The sequence below is a fragment of the Emydura macquarii genome, unplaced genomic scaffold (genome assembly GCF_026122565.2).
Source record: "Emydura macquarii macquarii isolate MOO-44397 ecotype Brisbane River unplaced genomic scaffold, CSIRO-AGI_Emac_v2 contig_2676, whole genome shotgun sequence".
In the NCBI taxonomy this organism is placed as follows: domain Eukaryota; kingdom Metazoa; phylum Chordata; order Testudines; family Chelidae; genus Emydura; species Emydura macquarii.
In genome coordinates this window covers 8,628,971-8,646,307 of record NW_027132813.1, presented here as the reverse complement: position 1 = coordinate 8,646,307, position 17,337 = coordinate 8,628,971, and the positions used below count along the sequence as shown (strand labels likewise).

The 17,337-nt window shown below is 40.5% G+C and overlaps 2 protein-coding genes across 8 annotated transcripts in view; one reads left to right on the top strand and one right to left on the bottom strand.

Annotated features, from left to right (window-relative positions):
* The window catches only part of XDH (xanthine dehydrogenase), a 72,369-nt gene extending 63,594 nt beyond the window's left edge, over positions 1-8,775 (top strand). For 6 of the 7 annotated variants that reach the window (XM_067564825.1, XM_067564829.1, XM_067564823.1 and 3 more), the window contains 5 exons: positions 1,000-1,114; positions 1,806-1,871; positions 4,136-4,324; positions 5,378-5,545; positions 7,287-8,775. In XM_067564825.1, the coding sequence (XP_067420926.1) occupies positions 1,000-1,114; positions 1,806-1,871; positions 4,136-4,324; positions 5,378-5,545; positions 7,287-7,337 (589 nt within the window). In that variant the 3' untranslated portion in view covers positions 7,338-8,775. Of the gene's footprint in view, positions 1-999; positions 1,115-1,805; positions 1,872-4,135; positions 4,325-5,377; positions 5,546-7,286 lie in introns of those variants that run through there. The other variant, XR_010922964.1, reaches the window with a different exon arrangement.
* A 6,318-nt stretch (positions 8,776-15,093) lies between these two features.
* Positions 15,094-15,888, bottom strand: LOC137164147 (carbohydrate sulfotransferase 9-like). The gene has a single exon (XM_067564761.1). It carries the CDS (start codon positions 15,886-15,888, stop codon positions 15,094-15,096), a length of 795 nt encoding a protein of 264 aa, XP_067420862.1.
* Positions 15,889-17,337: the final 1,449 nt, after the last annotated feature.

Here is a 17,337-nt window from a genome sequence, read left to right as displayed (position 1 = left end):
ATCTCTGTTGACTTCCGTGGAGTCAGTTCAGATTTAAAGAGATGTAAGTGAATCTGACCCAGTGGTGTGCACCCGCACCTGCCTCCCAGCTTCCTGACTTCCCTTAAGATCAGAAAATGCTGATTTTCACTGCCTTTTAGGTTTTCCAAGCCCAAAAGAGAAGAGGTCAAGCTTTGCCTCTTAGGAAAACCTCAAAAGGTTGATTTCAGAAAGGTCCTAGAGACAGTCAATTAAATAAAGCCATCTTCTGGCCTCCAGTGTATGAATTGATCCCATTGTTTTCAGATTCATTCTGATATTTAAAAAAACATGCTTTTTCTCTGTTATGCTGGTTCTTGTGTAGCTCTAAAATTAAACATTCCTTCCATCAATCAACATTGCTGTCAGAGGCAAACACATAGGGCTCATCACAAAACATTAAACTTGATGTTGAAAATAGATACTATTGGACTGAAATGTATGATGTGAGCCGATTCCCACTGCATCTTTGACATGCATTTGTCTGTGAGCCAAGTGGTTTCCTTGATGTTTACATAAACTGTCAGAGCTGCATAACACAGGAATTGCTGTGAACTACTTGTAAATAAACGAATTGCTCCACACTCAATCTTATTCTCTGGCTCCAGTTCACTTTAGCACAAAATTTAACTAATTCTGAGACATACACAATTTTATTCTTTACATAAAGTATTTTGACTCTTGCAATTGGGACTGTACATGAGCATTATAAATGTTGATGTTCCAGGGAAACAACAGATAGTTATGATTGATAAAGATCCTTCACAAAGGTTCACCAAAACTAGGTTTATGAAGTGCAAGATAGCCTTGCATTTCCTCTTTTTTTTTTTTTTTTTATTCTCTGCATTTCTAGTCCCCACAAAGGTAAAAAGGATGAAGTATAAGAAAATTAAATCTTATGGAAACCAAAATGATTCAGTGAAAACTTATTTATTTTGGCTGTTCATGGAATGAGAAATGTTTTGTTTTCTTTCTGATAAGAACTCCTGGCATTCATTATGACTATGAGAAAAATGAAGGAAAGCCTTTCAACTACTTCTCTTATGGTGTTGCTTGCTCTGAGGTTGAGATAGACTGCCTGACAGGTGACCACAAGGTGAGTGGATAGATGATTAAAAAAACCCTCTGTAGTTAGGCAAAGAAAGATTTATCTAGTAGTTAGAACAAGGACTAGGCGTCAGTCTGTTTCCAGCTATGCCATTGACTCACTGTGACCCAGAACAAATTTCTTAACTTTTCTGTTCCTCAGTGTAACCATATGTAAAGCTGGTATAATATAATAATTACCTACCTCTGAGGCTTGCAAAACCATTTGAGATTGTTAATTAAAAGGTGCCAGCACTATAAGCACAAAGCATCAGTAAAAGATTAAAGAATTGAGTGACTCTTTAAAACTAGGGCTGGGAGATTTTTAATAAAAAATGCTTGCCTGAACCTGACATTGATTGCATTTGTTATGTTCAGCTACAAAGCACTGATTACTGGGAACCTGGAACTAATACATAATGGGTCAAACAGATCTCTGAGAAAATGTGATTGCCTTCATTTGAATTACTCCAGGAATTAATTTGGTTTAAGAATCAATATTAAATGTAAAAACAACAATCAGCTTTATTTACCATATGTCCCATGTGGAGTGAGAGGGCCTTATATATATAATATGTATATATGTGAAAACAGGAATGCTAAATAGTACTGTATATATTAACTAAAATGTATAAAGTCACAGTGACCCAATTTTAGTTATTCTTTGTGCTTATTTATTCTTTACTTTGGTTAACTTTCAGAACCTTCGCACAGATGTAGTAATGGATGTTGGGACTAGCCTGAACCCAGCCATAGATATAGGACAGGTAAGCGTGATATCACCTATTTAAACTCATTCTGTTTGGTCAGGAAATTATGGTGCTGTGGTCCATTTCTAGACAACCTCTCGTGTTCTTCTCTCTACAGACCATATCTTTGCAAATAAAGCACTGAAGGTTTAAACAGAGAAGCATATTGGGCTGGCTAATGAGAAATAACTGACCTCCAAAATTGGAGCAGGAATAGACACAGGGTTGCGTGGGAGATATCCTCTTGTTTCTTAATTAAGACTCCTATGTGGCCTTCTGTTATAACCACACTGATTTTTTTTTTATACCTCAGCCCAAGTAAGGAATGAATTAAGAGAGAGTTCATATATTGGGCTGGGGGGAGAGAAGATCTGCACTGCTTTAAGACTCATCTAGTATGTTTTGTGTTTGCAATGTATTACGTCTAACATAAGACTCAATCCTGCAGCTTTTACCCCAGTGTGTCATCCAGTCAAAGTCAATAGGAGTGTTTGTGTGAGTAAAGAGTACTTGCATCTGTAAGGATTGCTGGATCAGTGCTCAAGGTGCACAGATACTATGGTGCTGGGTGCTGTATTAAAACCTAGACTAATAGTTTAGCTTGTAAGATCCCTGGGCAGGGGCTGTGTTTTCCTCCATCTTCTGTACAGTATCAAGCACACAGTAACACTTTTCAGTAACTAGTAGTAATGAGTTCAGGATTTTTCCTTATTTGGGAGGCTGAATGACTGGAAGTTTGAACACACTGCATGACTGAATGCAGTGGTATTCTCTCACTAAGAGTGGACTGGGATAGAATGAAACTCCATTTATAATGAAGTAGGATGAAAGTCTGAAGTGATCCCAGTGTATCACAAAGTGCAGGTTCCCGTCCCAGTTAGAGTGACACCTCTACTTAGAGTGAAGTCTGTCTGTGGAACAAAAATCCCAAAGAAGAAAATCCTGCTTACTGTCTCCACAGTCACACTGGGCCCTGGTCCTGCTTTGAGCAGGGGGTTGGGCTAGATGACCTCCTGAGGTCCCTTCCAACCCTAATCTTCTATGATTCTATGATACCTGAAGCCTATGAAAGGGTTCTATTCCAAAGGGTCTCCTTCTGTATTGCTACACAAGGAGGATTTGGAGGTAGCACAGGCCAGGGGACAGATGCCACATTTGTGGTAGATCCACAAATATATGCAGCCTATGGGAAGAAGAGAGCACAAGACATGTAGAAATTATTACAGCCCTTGGGCAGGACCCTTGCATCAAATATCCAGATACTGGTATTTAGGGTTGGCACAGACAATGGGATTTGCCCCTAAAAGACATCGATTGCATCTACAAACAGCTCTTTTGTTCTCCCTTCTTCTAACCTTTTCTTCAGAATGAGTTATTGTGAAATTATGATTCTCCTTTTGCATTCAGAGCTTATTTAGGAATATTCTATCTCATCTCTCTAGTCTCTCTGGGCAAATTTTTCAAAAGCACCTAAGGGATTTAGAAGATTAAGTCCCATTGACTTTCAATGAGATTTAGGTGCTTGTGAAAAATTTGCCCTCTATCGACCCAATCTACTTTAATTTTTTCTATAGCTCCCATCATTATGGTGTCTAAGCTCTGTCCGAGGGAACTTCAACCCTTCCTGATACCTACTGTGTGCAAACCACCACATGATACCCAGAAAAATGGGCAGATATGTACAAGTATCTCTGCAGGAATATTCAGTGTGTAGCAGAGTACAGTACCAGAAGGTTTTATTTTGAAATACATAAAATAAATAAAATCATTTTGTTTTCAAAGAAATCTTTTGTCACCTTCAGCTTCTAAGATGTCTTTGCTTGCACTAAAACTTTGAATTACCATTGGATACAGTAAAAGGTTAAATTCTGATGTAGCTGTACAATAAGAATGTCTGTGAAGAAATCACTAGCTTGCCATTTATGGGCCTTGATTTTTATTTACTGCATAAGAAACGTATCTTACATTTACTGCATATAGTATTTTTTATTCCAAAGGATTCCAAATCACTTTAATATATATCAATTTGAGATATAGCAGAATTGCTCCATCCACCACTGAAATGCAGCCACTTTTCGGTGAGACACAGCCACAGCAAGTATAGGACAGGAACAGAAAGAGAATACATATCCAAATAAAAATGCAAGGGGAATTTAAAGACACAGAATGTAATTATCCATGTGGGAATCTGGCCAGGACAGTCGCATTTGGAATGATCATTATTTTTTGTGTGAAGGAGTGTAAAGAAGAATATGACCTCCTAGTCTTTGTTGGTTTTGTAGATAGAGGGAGCATTTGTCCAAGGCCTTGGGCTCTTTACCATGGAGGAGTTACGCTATTCCCCTGAAGGAGAGTTATATACTCGAGGGCCTGGAATGTACAAGATCCCTGCATTTGGAGACATCCCAACAGAATTCCATGTCTCTCTTCTCCGGGACTGTCCAAACAGCAAAGCGATTTATTCATCCAAGGTATCCTCCTGGCATTCACATGCCTTCTACTAATCCTTATTTCCATGGAAGCTGTATTTGATAGCAGCGTTGTACAAAGAAACCACATTTACAGTAATGAGGAGGTTAATAATATACTCTATGTGGTTTTGAAGCGATCAGAGCATATTTATTAGCTCTTCATCTTATAATCAGTTTGTTTGCATTCCTTCTACCAGTAGTTGTTAATATGAATGTATTAAAAGATTTAACATGATGAAATGGCTAATACATTGTCACATCTGCCCTGTACTGGAGAGAATCTGAACTGCTCACCTGCGTCCTAGACTCTATACTGCTAACACTAATGGAGATTCTTCTTTAGCTCAAATAGCCTGTGCTTCTGGAGCAGGTGTTCTGAATTCTATTTCTGCTGTTTCTCTGAAAGCTCTGAGCAGCTGTGGTGTGCAGCATAGGAACCCCTGTGAAACTACAGACTTACAAAAGTGTTATTTGCACAGATTTGTTGTAATACCGTTAGCTTTTTCCCCATTGGTTGCAGAGCACGATATTTTCTTCAGGGCTGCAGGGTCCCTGACCATAAGGAGTTAGTAATGTATTGTAAATGTTCTTCAGTTGTTGTCCTTGCAGATCGTCTCTGTCATAGCTGGTCATATTGTTGGGACTGAGCAGTATGCAGCTTGACATATGACCCTACCACAGGTTCAAAGAGTGTCCAGTTTACTGTCAGTTCAAGAGGGCACACAGAGAACTCAGAACGACACTATCTAAATATTTGTTTATGCCTTGTCTGTCTCTCCACTCGTCTCCTTCCCCTGCCCCACCCCCCAGCTCCAGAGAATCTTGCTTGCAAATCAGTAAGGCTTCTTTTTATATATTAATGTTAATCATGATCATGGATTCTTGCTGTTAGAAGGAAGGGAGGTCAAGACCCTACAAAAGAATGAAATCAAGAGTAAGCTGAACAGCTGATGATGTCTCATAGCTTCTGCCCCCACCCCCAATGGCCCTCAATCAATACTATGATGAATCTGTTTGGAGTCAGTCTGATTCTTTTGTGTTCTATCTGTCCAGGCTGTGGGTGAGCCTCCCCTGTTCCTGTCTGCTTCTGTGTTTTATGCCATTAAAGATGCCATCTTCGCTGCAAGGACAGAATCTGGCCTGACGGAGCCATTCAGATTAGACAGCCCCGCCACCCCGGAGAGGATCTGCAATGCCTGCGTCGACACCTTCACCAAATTGGTACAGTATTTAGGCTCTCTCAGCCTTGTAATGTTCCATGACCCAATTCAACACCACCATTCCACCCCAGGCTGTATATTAGTCATTGTGGGGCAGAGCATATGATCAGATGAGGACATTTAATGTAGATTGCAGTTTTCTATTTTGTCTAACAGTTTGATGCTGTTGAAAGAGAAATGCAAATCCAAACATCAGCCGTTTGTAGAGAGCTTCCATTACAAGAAGGGCCTCCATACGATGTGGTATTGTGACTTCAGTACATTAAAGGGTTACTATCAACATAATTCAGGAAACCCCTCCCCATAAAAATATATCATGACAGAGAACAGACATTGCAAAACTTAGTATGGACAGAAGATTGTCAATGAAAGCAGGTGTTATTTCCTTAATTTGCACATTTCTATGCGGTGCTGGAAGCCCAACCCCTACCTCATTCTGTTAGTCTAAGAGAGCCCAGAATTGACCCTAGCTTTAAGCGGGAAGTGAACTGACCAGCCTATCCTGAGAGACAAGGTGGGTTGGTTAATGCCCTTTATTGGACCAACATCTGTTGGTGAGAGAAATAAACTTTCGAGACACACAGAGCTCTCCCTCAGCTCTAATTGACGAATCTTGTAATTAGACCATATTGCATGTGCTGAACCTGAAAAGAGAGTGAAAGCCTCCCATAATCTCTTACTTCTATTTATCTGATTTATATGGTTGAGAGTAAATTCTTACCGTGTACTGAAGAATCACGAAGCAGCCACTTGGATTTCCTTCTCAGAAGAATACACTGTTTTTATTAAACAGAGAGAAAGTTTCCTCAGAGTAATACATTGCAGTTTTGAGCTTTAACAAACTTAGAAGCCAGTTCTCTGCACAGCTCTCTCTCCAATCTAATTAATAAAACACAGGTTCAGGTTAGAATAAATTGAAACAGTGTCTCAACTTCAGCTTGCTCCCAGGCTCCACTAACCAATACGAACAGGGCAACTCCCAGGGACTCCAGTTTACTGTGATGCAAAGGCATAGAATGATTTATTTACTGGCATCTCCATGGTGCTCCTCACCCTTATTTCTGAAGGCCTCCCAAACATGAATGCAACTAGCAAGTCTGCCATTGCCATTGCTGAACTCCATACTGGAATGGAGGAGTGTTGCTGAGGACTGCCTTTGTGCTTTCTGCTTTGATGGCCATCGCTGAATATTATGACCTCTCCAGTCATCTGATTATCTATGGGCCTATTCTGATCCTGCGTCTGACTCTGCCTGGGCTAACCCTGTTTCCTTGCAGTGCCCGGTTACAGTCAATAGAAGTGTGTGCAGGTGGACCTTTGCACCCCAGTGCAGCCTTGTTGACTTTAATGTGGCTCTGTGCAGGCATCTGTCTGCATGCAGTCAGTTGTGGGATTGGGGTCATTATTCAGATATAAACTCTACTGTAGTAAAGGGCAAAGACTTTCTTGCCTTGCTCATGCCTTACTACTTGTCTTGTGAATGAGATGAGCGGCATCTAGCTCTGTGTAAAGACATCAGGATTATGGGCAGTATATTTGTCATCTGGCCTCTGAACCAGAACTGTTGCAGTTCTCTCATTTTGACAGATAGGGATTTTAAGCTTAGACAGTCAACAGTATAATGTCCACCTATGACAAATGGTAATGATTTGGTCAGTCTGGCGGCACTAAGAATTCAGTGTATGCCTCCAATTTGTTGCTACCATCAGTCAATATAACATTATTTATTTATTTATTTACAGTGTCCATCTGCTGAACCAGGGACCTTTACACCATGGTCTGTCAGGGTATAAAAAGGAAATTTAGGAACAAGGTCCACTCATGAAGCTGGTTTTACCTCAGGGGACCAAAAGAAAGAAGCCCTGTAGCAGAAAACAAATCTGTATTCATCTGTCTCATTCATTGATTCATGAAGCTCTATAATCCAATTTTTGAATCATCATTTCTTTGAGAAAAGGATATTGCTGGCAGGTTACTGCTGGGATGAAAATGTAAATGAAGAGTAAATTGATGACTTTGCTGTCTGTGTAATTGAAAATCTTACAAAGTTCGTTTAAGTTTGCTGAAAGGATCAAAGAAATGTTTTCAACAAGTTTGTAAAGGCATTCCTTTTTTTTTTTTTTTTTTTAAATATGATTATAAAACTCCGGTCAAAATGGCTTTTTTCCCCCTTTTTACACTTTGAGGTTGCTAACTAGAGTTGATGTAAGAAGATGTAACTTCGTTGACTTAAATGAGGTGGTGTTCACTTACATCTGGTTTGGATTTGGCCACTGTTTTATGACATTTAAATAGCTGCACTGATTGATTAGTGGATTCCCAGGCCAGAAACAACCATTGTGATCATCTAGTCTGACTTCCTGCATAACATAGGCCATAGAACGTCCCCAAATTTTCTAGACCAGAGCTTTTAGCAAAACATTCAATTTTGTTTTAAAAATGGTCAGTGATGGAGAATCCACCCCAACCCTGGGTAAATTGTTCCAGTGGTTAATTACCCTTTCTGCCAAAAATGTACATCTGATTTCTAGTCTGAATTTGTCTAGCTTCAACTTCCAGACATTGGATTGTGTTTTACCTTTTTCTGCTAGATCGAAGACCCCATTATTAATTAAGTCACCCCTTAACTTCTCTTTGTTAAACTAAATAGACTGAGCTCATTGAGCATATGTTTGCTAATCATTCTCGTGGCTCTTCTCTGAACCCTCTCAAATTTATTGACAACCTTCTTGAATTGTGGGTGCCTGAGGTTGGTAAACAGGTCTGTCCTAAACAAAGGAATGTGTACTCTACTTAATTTGCATTTAAGCAGTAAACAGAGTAAGCAGTAATGGAAACAAAGGAAGCTTAAATAGGTGAGGAAAAAGCAGCAGGAACATCCTTTCACATAGATTTTTTTTGTCTCATGGTATCCAGCTAGAAATGTTTTTCAAGAGGGGGACTGAAACTATAAAAAGAAAGGACAAACATTCCAAGTCACCCCTATCTCTCTCCCTGTAATTGCATTCACTGCAAACATTGGATTTTGGGAAGAGGGGTGCTGGCCTAAGAAGTTTGGCCAGTAAAACTACTGAAGGCATGTGGTGAGAAAACAAACTAAGTTAAGTGATGCACCAGTTGTGTTTTATCTTTATTTTTCTTGTAACCATTTCTGACTTTTATGCCTCATTTCTTGTACTCACTTAAAATCTCTCTTTATAGGTAATAAACCTGCTTTATTGTTTTATCGAATCAAGTGTGTTTAAATTTAAGTGTCTGAATAACTATTTGAAATAATAAGTTGTCATATTATTCCTTTCAAAGAAATAATGGGCTAAATATAACTTGCATTGTCCAGGAAAGAGCTGGGCAGTACAGGACATACAGTTCTGGGGGAAAATCTAAGACTGCGGGTGTCTGGGCTTACCCTTTAGTATAACCAAGTCCGGTGACACTATGGCTGCCAGGCAGCAGTTGCACACAGATACTCAGGCTGTGGCTTGCATACTGGAAAGCTGTTTGTGAGCAGCCCAAGTGGGAGCTACTTCAGCAAGTCATCGTAAGGAGCCCCAAGTTGCAGGGCAAGGGTGACACAGCCACTCATTAGTCTGGCTTGTACGCTGGTATGTCACAGCTGTCATATAGACTGTCTGAAATAAAGGGAAATTGCACATGCAAACGTCAGATAAGTATCTTGTGTCTGCTGTGCTTACTACCTTGGCTGTTTTCTTAATTAAAATGTGAGGTTTTCTCTTTTCTTTTTCTTCTTCTTCTGTTTTAAACTCTGGGGGGGTCTATGGAAATCTTTTCTTCTTCCAAAAATGGCAAAATCTAAGAACCTCTCATTGACAGAAAATATTTATACCAGTTTTCTGCAGTGCTGACAGCCACTGGAGTCCTTTCCCAGCCAGGCATGAATACAAAATGCAACATCTGTAATGACTACAGGTAACGGAATGAGAAGAGCCACTACAGTTTCATGGGATTCCTGGTTGCTCTTGGTTCTGGGGTTAGGCTAGGATGGCACAGGTGTGTTTGAACTAAACAGAAAAGGAAAACAAAGGGAATATTTAGCAGTAGCCACTGGATGCTGACCAATATTCTGTCATATGGGTATAACCTCTGTTACTCAGACCCCTGTGTGTTATACTACACCCATGTAATATGCATTAGATTGTATGCTCTTTGAAGCAGGGAGAGCATCTTCTTAGGGTACATCCACAATGCTTGGCAGAATGCAGCCTTAATCCTGGTTAGGGCCTTGGGGTGCTAGTGTGATGCTAATAATAGTGAAGCAGTGTCAGCTGATTCCAGTGGCCACTGTTGCACCTTCTTTCATCCTTTGGATTTGGATGCAGTACATGACAGAGATCAATAAAAAGGAATAGTGGATTTATCATGAGTCTGACACAGTTTTTATGATTTGTTTATGTGGATTAGTGTGATGTATATTTGGTAATAATGTGTATCTGCCATGCTCACTACTGGCTACTCAGAGCAGTTCTCAAACTGTAGTCTGCAGGTCCATCGAGCTGCTTCTGTCACAATGGAAAGAATTTATGATCCATTGCTCCTCAACACTGATGATTGCTGTTAGTTGTTCTCCAATTGAGAGCTCTTTGAGCTTTCCAGAGCAATTAAAACAACAACCAGCAATCTGTCTCTTGCAGAGCCATTCCATGTCTTTCCTTCTTGGGAGTTTAATTTGGTATAAATTCAACCGTGAACAAAATTTGGATGATACCCAACCCAGTAGGATAGCAAACACCCAGGAGTGAGGATGAAACCACATGGCCTGTCATAAGGCCTGTAAAACAGGCTAAGGCCTAAGTGGAAAAAAATGAGTAAACAGAAGTGGAAAAAAACAAGTTAACTGAAATTGGCACAGGAAAGTGCTGATACTGCAAGCATATGTATTGCCAAAATATTACTAAAATGCAAATTCTGTAGCGGGTGCAGAAGGCACCAAGATACTAAAGAAAACTAACTCCCTAAAATGACACTTTGATGAATAGAAATGACTAAAAGGTGATAAATGAAGTTGTTTGGCCCAAATCAGCCAATTAACGGAAAAAGGTGGTATTAGACTACGTCAAGAGGGTGGCAACTACTACGTCAAAGGGGGCAGAACAAAATTGTAGGTAACAAAGTATAAAAGAGGGTGTCAGAGGAAACAAAGCTGTCTGGTCTATGGGATAATGGAAAGTCCCGCCGTTGGGCTGTCGCCATTGTAATGCCGCCTCATTGTGCCGCACGGAATAAACCTGGCCTGGGTGCCTTCGTTGCTCAGCTAATCCGTGGTCATGTCAATTCATTTGATTGTGAAAGCCGTCTCAGTTTCCTGATCAGAGCTGGGACAGCATCTGCACAGGGATAAACGCACGCAGCCTACACTGATAAACACCGGTGGCCAACACACCGTACCACAGGGGTCTAAAGGGGAAAAAGAGGAGAGTTGATACAAATCACCATATAGGTCTACTTTCAGGGAAGAGAAAAAAGTAGCAAAGATACCAAATGGGAGTGAGGGTAGGGGAAAGACAGGGAACACAACCAACACATTAAAGTGAGTTTATATTCATCTCGTCTCTTAGATACTATCTTAACATTTCATGAATTACTCTTCCATGAAATCAAGCACTACAGATTCCCCATAGAAGATGTGGGAAACAGGGAAGGAAGGTGATCCTACCATGTGACCTCCCAACCTTAAAAATTGGTCCATTGTACTCAAATATTTGAGAACCACTCTTCTAGTGTGCTTGTGCACTATAGCCCACTGCTGGATGGAAGCTCAGACCTATTCATGTGTATTATCAGATAAGACCTAATATTGCTGCAGCAAAATAAGAGTCTGCATATAAAATGCCAAAATGTTACCTTTCCCAATCATTTTCAATAAGACTGAATATTGATGCATGATCTAATATTATGCAAGAAGGTCTGGGAACATATCCTGACTCTCTTAATTGTTTCCCATCCAAAACTGCATCCTCAGAATAGGGACCTTTCTGAACTGTAAAGTATGATGCACACTAATGGCAAACTCTGTAGCGTGATGGTCTGTACGGGAGTGATATTAGATTCTGTGATATAAGGTCCTGTGTTAATTAACAGACCCCTGGGGGTGGGGGAGGGGAGGAGGAGGCTGGAGAGAGAGAGAAGTTTCTAGTAACTGCTAAGGTCATCTTTGATTGTTTTGACTAACATTCTTTTAATTGGACCAACTTCAGTGTCCAATAAAAGATATTACTTCACCCATCTTCTCCCCTTAATATTCTGGGACTGACACAGCTACAACAACACTGCATACATGCTTTGTCACATTAATGTGTATGAAATTCTGCATTAACTGGACATTATTGCAAAATAAAAAACATTTATAAATATTCTTCCAGATGTTAGTGCATTAATAACGGACATTTTTCTAGATTTGTAATGACATCTTAGTAATACCTAGCTCATATATAGCACTTTTCAACACCAGATCTCAAAGCACCCTACGAAGATGGTCAGTATCATCATCCATATTTTACAGATGGAAAACTGAAGCACAGTCATCCAGTGGGTCTGTAGCAGAGCTAAAAATAGAAATCAAGTCTACTAAGTACCAGGTCTGTGCCCTATTCATTAGACAACACTGCCCTCACTGTTTTGTGCTTCTATTACACCTTCCATTTCTAAAGCTCAGTGGTAAACATACATTTATTAATTAAATTACACAATATCCCATTGACTTCAGAAGAAGTTGAAGGCACCCAGTACCTCACAAGGAGAAAAAGTTCCCCATGTTACACTGCTGTAGTTTAGCTCAGGGGTTGTCAAACTGTGGGCTGTGGCCCAAAAGGGGGCCGTGACACAGATCCTGGGGGTCCGCTGGTACATGCACCTGCATTCTCTAGCCAAACTCTTAGTAAATCTGTAACTCCACATGACTTGTGTAATCTAGGTAAAAGCTATTTAAATATAACGTTTTGAACTGTATATGTTGGATAGAGTATAGAAAAAACTTTTAATATATTTATTTATTTTAAAAACCCCAAGCCACAATATGTTAAGTTTAATTCTTGCAAGTACAAAGGTGCATTTCACTGCAAAGTAACCTAGCAACGTACACACAGTCCACCATTTACAACTGTAAAAAATGGCAAACAGTAGTTCAGCCTCACATGGATTGATTTATTTTTTGTAAACAAGAAGGGTGCACTGGTGGAGAACTTAATGAACGTCCCAGACCATCTACAGCTACACAAAATGAGCCAGCCAAAAAAATAATGAAAGTGGTAAGAAATCATGATGTCATATACTTGAAGTTTTGATTCTCCGTTACTGGATTGGCTGAGTACCTCTTGCCTCTGTGTGCTATAATATAACCGTTATTTTGTATTTGTATTTACAGTTTTCTAATTAGTAGAGAATAGTGTTGGGTCTTTACTTACACAGACAAGAAATTCAGATTTTTACCCTAAAAAATAAATTGAAAACAAAATATAGCATTCAAAGTTGGACAACTATAATTTTTTTTAAAAAATCAACAAATAATGTTATTTTAACAATTTTGTTAACATTATTGTGTTGCTTATTGCGCAGTTTTGTACATTGCTGCATTGTGTTTTCCCTGTCTGAACAACACATTTTGCTCTCAACATTTTTTTAAAGTGTGGTTTTACTAAAACTGGTTGGTTTCAAAGACATTGGAGCATTTCTTTGAGTGCATATTGCTAGGGATGTCTATCATTACAATTGTTTACATTAAAATGAAAAGGAAATGTGTACATTGTTTGTTTACAGAGGTATAGTTTATATGTATGTAATAATTCAAATTAATAATAAAATTTCCTCAAGAAGTGTTAATAGTGGGTTGCAGTGCCTACTGCCACTACACAGATGGACCTCAGGGAAAAAAGTTTGAGAACCCCTGGTTTAGTTGATGATCATGATCTCACATGTGCAGCTACACACTTGTTACAAGTTCTTCTGTTTAAAGCCACTAATGAGCATAAATATCCATGGCAAGTGTATCTCCAGCACCATACAGTAAATAAACTGTTGGAGCGAAGTTGCACTGCTTTAAAGGCTCTCCCTAAGAGCCATTGGTTTTCATGTTAAATCAAGAAATGCATGTTACACAGAGGGAGTTTACAGTAGCCCATTAGCAGTGTTGCTATGAAAGCATTTATTAAGGTAAGCACTGATGCTTTATTCATCTCAACATGTCACGTCAAGTTATCTGAGGCAAGACAATAATTGTAGTCCATCCACACAACATCTTTGTTACCTAGCACAGTGAAATGGTGAGAGCTTATAGACACAGCTCACTGACTTACTGTGGGCATTCTATTATGGGCCAGATTTTGCCCATTAAGCACAGCCCCATTGTAGGATGCATAATGCTTCCTAGAGTTCCTAGGGAGAGCAGCCACTGTGTCAACTTAGGGAGCATGTCTCTCTGGGACAAGCAGCTCCGTGGGCCAATTCAGCAGGGATCTCAGCTCATGCAAATGGAAACTGGTAATGGTAGAGTAGATGTAGTAAAGTGAGGGTTGGTGCAGGGACTTCTTTAGGATATGCAGGGAATGGAAACATAGTCAGCATTTGTCCCATAGAGGGTCTCACAGTTCAAATGCTGCCTCTATTTTTTCTCTTGTAGAATGAGTTTTTTTTGCTTATTTGGCAGGCTCCCCTCTTGTTGGGGCATGTGCATACGGTTCGCATCTATTTAAAGGCTGTAATAGGAGACATTTCCCACCCAAAGGTGGGTAGAGTTGGGAGAATGAAATGGGGGAGTATTCAGGCCTGCATTGGGGCATAGAGGATTGCTGAAAGAATGATGTTGATGGAGATGATATTCCCTGTGATTTGCAATGGTCTCTAAGCAAACTTGCTCTTTGAAATGCTATGTTTTCTCATAACTGTCTTGGCTTGAATGGGCTTTCTCATGAAAGAGGGTCTCCAGGATCACACACCTATTTATTTGTCTTCTGTATTTCTAGAGCCCCCATCATTACAGTATTTAAACACAGAGCAATTCTCAATCTAGTTCAGTATCCTGTCTCTGACTCATCTTTGGAAGGTGTGACCCTACATGGTGCACTTGCACAATTGTACAGTATTTTACCATGGAGGGAGGGTTTTTCCTGACCTCAGCTGGTGATTAGTTCGTATTCTGAAGCATTTGCATTTAGAATAATAGACTCACAGAAACGTAGGGCTGGAAGGGACCTTGAGAGGTCATCTAGTCCAACTCTCTGTGCTGAGGCAGGACCAAGTAAACCTAGCCCATCCCTGACAAGTGTTTGTCCAACCTGTTTTTAAAAACCTCTAGTGATGGGGATTCCAAGACCTCCCTTGGATGCTTGGTCCAGAGCTTCACTACCCTTATAGTTAGAAAGCTTTTCCTAATATGTAACCTAAATTTCCTTTGATGAACAGTAAACTCATTTTTTCTTGTCCTACCTTCAGTGGACATGGAGAACAACTGGTCACCAGCCTCTTTATAACATCCCTTAACATATTTGAGGTCTATTATTGGATGGCTACTCTCTGTAATTGTTCTCCTAGCCAGGGTAATTACCTGCTTCCTTGAGTACTGGGGACATCCCAAAGCAAACTGCTAGAAAACCGGAAGGCAGCAAAGTCCCAGCGAAAGAAGTGGGCCAGCTGCCTCCTTTCTTTGAGTGACAGCTCGCTGAGTAACTGCTCTGATAGCCAGCTGTAGGTGCTCTGGATCTGAGAGTCTGTGAACTTAAGCCAGTGGACATCCATGGGCAGCCCCATGCGGTGCATTAGGTGAAGCACCTCCCTGTTGAAGAAGCCAAACATCATCACGTAGTCATACTGGATGAGACATGGCCGGCACAGGCTAACCAGTGGCTTCCACTCCACGCTGGCATTCTGGGGTCCTGTGTTTAAAATTCTCTGAATGAACTCTTTGAAAGTTAGGCCACCTGCCAGTCCCTGCATGTAAGCAGAGATGAGTCTCTGGAAAGGGTCTCTGACAAACAGCACTTTGGTATATGATCTCAGCATATCCTCCATTGCTCTCAGGTTGTACTCACTTAGTTGCTTCTGTGGACCGTGCTGCCGGGGATGGAGAACTGGCACCTGCAGTGTCACATCTGCTTTCTCCTCTAGCACCTCCAAAAGCCATTCCCAGCTTTCCAGCCCAATTGCTGGTACCTGGCAGTACAGGAAATCCAGCTTGGTGCTCACCACAATCCTTGATAGCACCTGGGCTGCTTGTTGCTGGTTGGACGGAAGCTTGGTGACTTTAGCAGTTTTGTTGCAGAAGGATCTCAGTGTCTTTTTCCTGAGCTGTTGAACATAGAGGAGGGTGTCAAATGTCAAAGGTAAATCATCCTTCATCTCAGCTTTCAGATCATCTGCAAAACAGCGTTTGAACACGGGGTGTTATTCCCACAAGCCAGCTACAGAAGGAAACCTAGGGCAACATTCTCCACTCAACCCAGCACTGCAGGATTCTCCGTTATGGTGTGCAACTTAGTTGCGTAATTTTCACTTGTTCCATGCAAGGAGCTTCCATGGGTGTCAATGGAAGGTCTGAGCTCAGCAAGAATGCAAAATAAACTAACAGGGTGGGTAATGGGGAGGAGCCCAGCAGTGTAGGTCAGAGAGGAGACTGTTCCATTGAGAAAGAGTCACACTAGAGCATGACTGGAAAAGTAAAACTATCAGTTTATGGTTTTCTGACTTCCCTTTGCATTTATAGAAGAAATGTGTGTGCTGATTTTGAATGGAACTCCAGATCTGAACTTTGAGGAGGTTTGGATGCTGATCTGGATCTGAATTTTGAAGCTTGGGTCCATTACCTCTTTTAATAAAGAATCTCTCTCAACTCAACTCCCTGTCCTGCTTGTTTCTCCTTCACTGGAATCCTTTGAATCCATGCCCATGTGCCCCCACCATACTCTTTTACCACAGAAATGGCTGTGGAGCAATAAAAATCCAGCAATATGATTCCACTGCTGTCCAGGACAGGGAGAGGGATTGATGGATGGAAGGGAGCAAACCCCTAGTTTAATAAACACGAAAGATCAAAACCTGAGGAAACCTCAGGAAAAATTGCCACTGGGTCAAATCCTGAGAGGTGCTGACCATCTTTTTTGAGCACCTGACTCCCACTGATGTGAATGAGAGTTATCAATTTTCAATATTTTTTTAATAATCAATAGCCAATAATTTGTAGGAATTTTAACTGTGATTATATGTTGACTGAGAGGTGTTTTCTCCAGTTCTGATTAGTTTAATAACAACAGACCATGGATAGGTCAGCTTTGATTGGCTCTATGAACCAAACAGTTAATAAAGCTAAGGAAGACCTTCTCTGTAGTTTCATACAGTCTGCGTCCAGATTACTGATGTTTTTACTTTCCCTGTGAGTTCGGAACCCTTACTACCCTTTTTGTGTATCATTCTGGTACTTATCTCTTTCCTCTTTTGCGTGCAAATGTCTCCTTCTCTTAAGCTATGTCCCCAGTTCTCTGCTCCACGGCAACTTTCCAAATGTCTTAGCACCAGATGGTTAGTTAGTGTTTATGCCGTTATGCATTTCACAGTTAGTGTGATATCCTGCCCCTTTAAATGGTTGGGCTCTCTAAACTCAGAGCAGAAGCCTACTTCCATTTTTCCCGTTTGTTGACAATAAAGTTACCACAGCAGATAGCTGTGTTTAAATGAACCCCACCTGTGTCTATCTCCTTCACTGGGGGTCCAAATAGAGCAGTTAATACATTGGAAAAATATAACTTAAAACAACTTTCAGTGGCCTTGGGCGAAACCACAAAGCAATGCAGG

Excerpts from the sequence above, each read along its gene's own strand:
- LOC137164147 (XM_067564761.1), bottom strand. The coding sequence starts at position 15,888 with ATGAAGGATGATTTACCTTTGACATTTGACACCCTCCTCTATGTTCAA.